Raw genomic sequence first — 3,282 nt, 5'->3', positions numbered from 1 at the left:
CTGTGCATTTATTAAAGCGCTTCTAACCAAATATTCTGAGCATACCTGACTGGAGTTTCACTATCTGCACCAAAGTTTATCCTCGCAGAGACACTGAGGTAATACTGATCCTCATAGGCTGTTGAGTAAAATGTACCATTAAATTGTCGGAGCTCAAGAGTAGATATAAACGGCTGCCCAGTAGAAGCATTGGATAAGCACACACTGATAGTGGGACTTGAAGCCAGGAATATTAGCTCTCGGACTTGTATAGTACTAGCATTTGAAATGGCTATAGTTGACCAAAGAGTTGCCCCGAGGGAAATGTCAAATTTTGGGTAATCATTGTTTTTGTCAAAGTTACCATACAAGAATGTTGCTCTCACAAGGTACCTAGTCCTACGTATGACTTTAAATGTGTAACAATACTTCCTGGAATCAGAAGGAAAGTGTCTCAGGGTCTTGTATTGCTTGCGTGTCTCTTTTTCAACATCTATCATAGCGGTTTCTCCGTAAGCAAGCTGACTGTCAGGAGTCCACTTAAGGCCAAGGTCATCCGTGAAATTTTCTTGACCTCCACAATCAAAACTCACAAAACCTGCTTCACAAGACCTTATGTAATTATCAACAAGTATTAAAAAAAAAGGGTGAAAATAAGCAGCATCAATATCATCCGCAAATAAATATTCTTCTAACCAAAAAAAGAGAGAAGGAGAGACAGAAATAGATCTAATCCCACAATGTAAATCTAGTAGAAGATCACTGAAAGTAAATCTAGTTCATTGTTAACTTCATTAATATCAAAGTAAGAAACTTATTTTAAAAAATCAAACCGTAGGAGGAACACTTTACACTTCACAAATCTTAATAGACTACGTAAAAAGATTGAAGTTTTGAGTAGTTGCATTAAAGAAAACATAATTATAATTAATGTAACTTGTATCAGTCAGTAGAAATGTTCCTGATCTTTGAGGGTCTGAGAAACCGAGTTGTAAGCACAGGGTTTAAGATTTGCATTTCAATTAACGGCTTGTAATCCTTTTTTTCTTTTCTTTTTCTCTCATAAATTCTTATACTGATGAAAATGATCGGATCACCCTCAGTTTCATACTCGATCCCCAAAAGCCGAAACAAAGAAAACCTTGTACCCGTTACTTCGATTGTTTCCACTTCTTCAAATGTCTCGTTTGGCTGTTGGTTCTGGGGAGCAGGAATGTGGAGATGGCTAGGTGTAACCGGTCAGGTCCTTTTGATAAAATTTAGGATGGAATCAGTATGTACCGATTTCGCATTTTTAAAAACTGATTAAGTACCGATTATCCTCCTAAACCGGTATCTTCGATTTCAGTCCGATTCGGTTCAATTTTAGTAGTATTAGTGTTAAGATCTAAAATATAATTAATATACTAATGTATGCTAATTAATTAAAGTAAAATGTAATTAATATACTAATATATATTAGTATTACTAATATATTATGTATTTATTAAAAAGAATATGTGGAGAATTTATTATGTCATAAATGTTATTAATATATATATTTTATGTTTAAAGCATGTGATCAAATAAATTTTTATGTTTAAGATTAAAATTTTATATTATAAATTATAATAATATTATCTTATATATAATTATAATTTATTTTATTATATATAATATTAAAAAAATTAATTTAAAATATATAATATAGTGAATCAGTACCATTCAATCTTAAAAAGCATAGAACAGGAATCTGATCAGTACCGGCCAGTTTTGAAGCTAAGGAAACAGGTCCCGAACTGGTCCGATCCAAAACCAAACCCATTCCACCAGTTCGGGCCAGACTAGACCGATTTTTCGATTTTTCAGTTAATTTTAACAACCGGCTACCTTCCCGTTCTCTTGTTTAGAGTGCCAATTTAGAAAGCAAATGAAAGAAGTAAAAATGATAATAGAAGCAAAATTAGGAATTTATTTACAGAGCAACGCAAAATAACATAGCTTTTTAAGCCCAAAAGAAAAGAGTGTATATTTAACAAGATGTGGCATAGAAACCATACAAAAAGTTACGTATTTTGCTAGAGAGAGAGAGAGAGAGAGAGAGAGAGAACCTGGCATCTGGGCTGAGGAGGCATCCAAGAGAAACAGAAGGAAGAACGAGAGAGAGAAGAGGGAAAGCCTAATCTCCATTATGGGTACGAGAAGCTAAACTGAGAGAGAGGAATTAATTCGAAGAGAATACGATACCATGAAAATGGTGCAAACAAAGAAAAGAAGAAGAGAGAGGCCAAACATCACTCCGTGCTGCAGACATAAAGTTGCATTGTCACTAACCAAATAACTAAAATAATCCAAAACAAATAGAACAGAACTGGTTCTCTCTCTTTTATTTTAAAAATAGAACAGAAAGGGAGTGTGGCTGTGTAGGTGCTGCTCCATGAGTTTGAGCAAGTGACTGAGTTGAAAGTTGGTAAAGACACGTTTTGTAGAGAACGGTGGAGAGAGAGAGAGAGAGAGAGAGAGAGAGAGAGAGAGGTCCTTTTGAGTTGTGAGTAGTAATGGATCTTAGCTTGAACTGGACTGGTTCCAGCCGCTGTTAGTGGTTTCAGGGAGACATTATACACATGAGAGGAGGTCTAGTTGCTCTTGTCTGCATCGAATTTAGTAGTGTAGGGACACAGATTCCCTCGCTACTCTGAGGTCCCACCACTAGTCTTCGATGGCTAGCAAAATTTGACTAACTTTAAGTTTTGAAGTATTAATTTTTGGTTAGGTGAATTTATATTATATTAATTATTTTAAAATTATAATTATAATATAAAATTATAAATTTTAATAATATTTTATAGAAAAGAATTGTAATATTTTAAAAGTACACTTCATATATTAATTAATAATTTAATTTTAATTATTATTAATAAAATATAATAATATAGAAAATAACGAATTATTTATCAAAATTGAAATAAATAATATAGGCTTTAAAGTAATTAGATAATATAGACATTAAAATATAATGGTTGTTGGAAATAATTAAAATATTATTTTTGTGAGTGAATAGTGTCTAGCTAAATATGACTAGGGAGCTTAATTTACTATAGCTCATATGTTGAGCTTTAATGGTTTGACTAGTTCAATGTAGAGAATTTTACTCATGCTTAACCAAAGTATGAAGATGCATTGACATCAATGTCAATGCTCTAAGCCCCAACACACAATTAATCAGAACCCTTTAAGAGCATTCTCAACGGAATAGGCAAAACCAAAAAATATCCCACATTTAGCTATTACATAAGAAAAACCGGCTGCAGTGGATTAGACAAA

General features: G+C 33.1%; 1 protein-coding gene across 1 annotated transcript in view; it reads right to left on the bottom strand.

Moving 5' to 3' along the window:
* Positions 1–2,521, bottom strand: part of LOC118348145 (probable LRR receptor-like serine/threonine-protein kinase At1g67720) — a 2,821-nt gene extending 300 nt beyond the window's left edge. The window contains exons 1-2 of the mRNA XM_035689133.1: positions 2,070–2,521; positions 46–577 (exon numbers count right to left, since the gene is read on the bottom strand). Of these exons, the coding sequence (XP_035545026.1) occupies positions 46–577; positions 2,070–2,148 (611 nt within the window). The 5' untranslated portion in view covers positions 2,149–2,521. The remainder of the gene's footprint in view (positions 1–45; positions 578–2,069) is intronic.
* Between the last annotated feature and the right edge of the window lie 761 nt (positions 2,522–3,282).

This window comes from Juglans regia, chromosome 4, assembly GCF_001411555.2.
Source record: "Juglans regia cultivar Chandler chromosome 4, Walnut 2.0, whole genome shotgun sequence".
Taxonomy (NCBI): Eukaryota; Viridiplantae; Streptophyta; class Magnoliopsida; order Fagales; family Juglandaceae; genus Juglans; species Juglans regia.
This window is presented reverse-complemented; position numbering and strand designations above follow the sequence as displayed.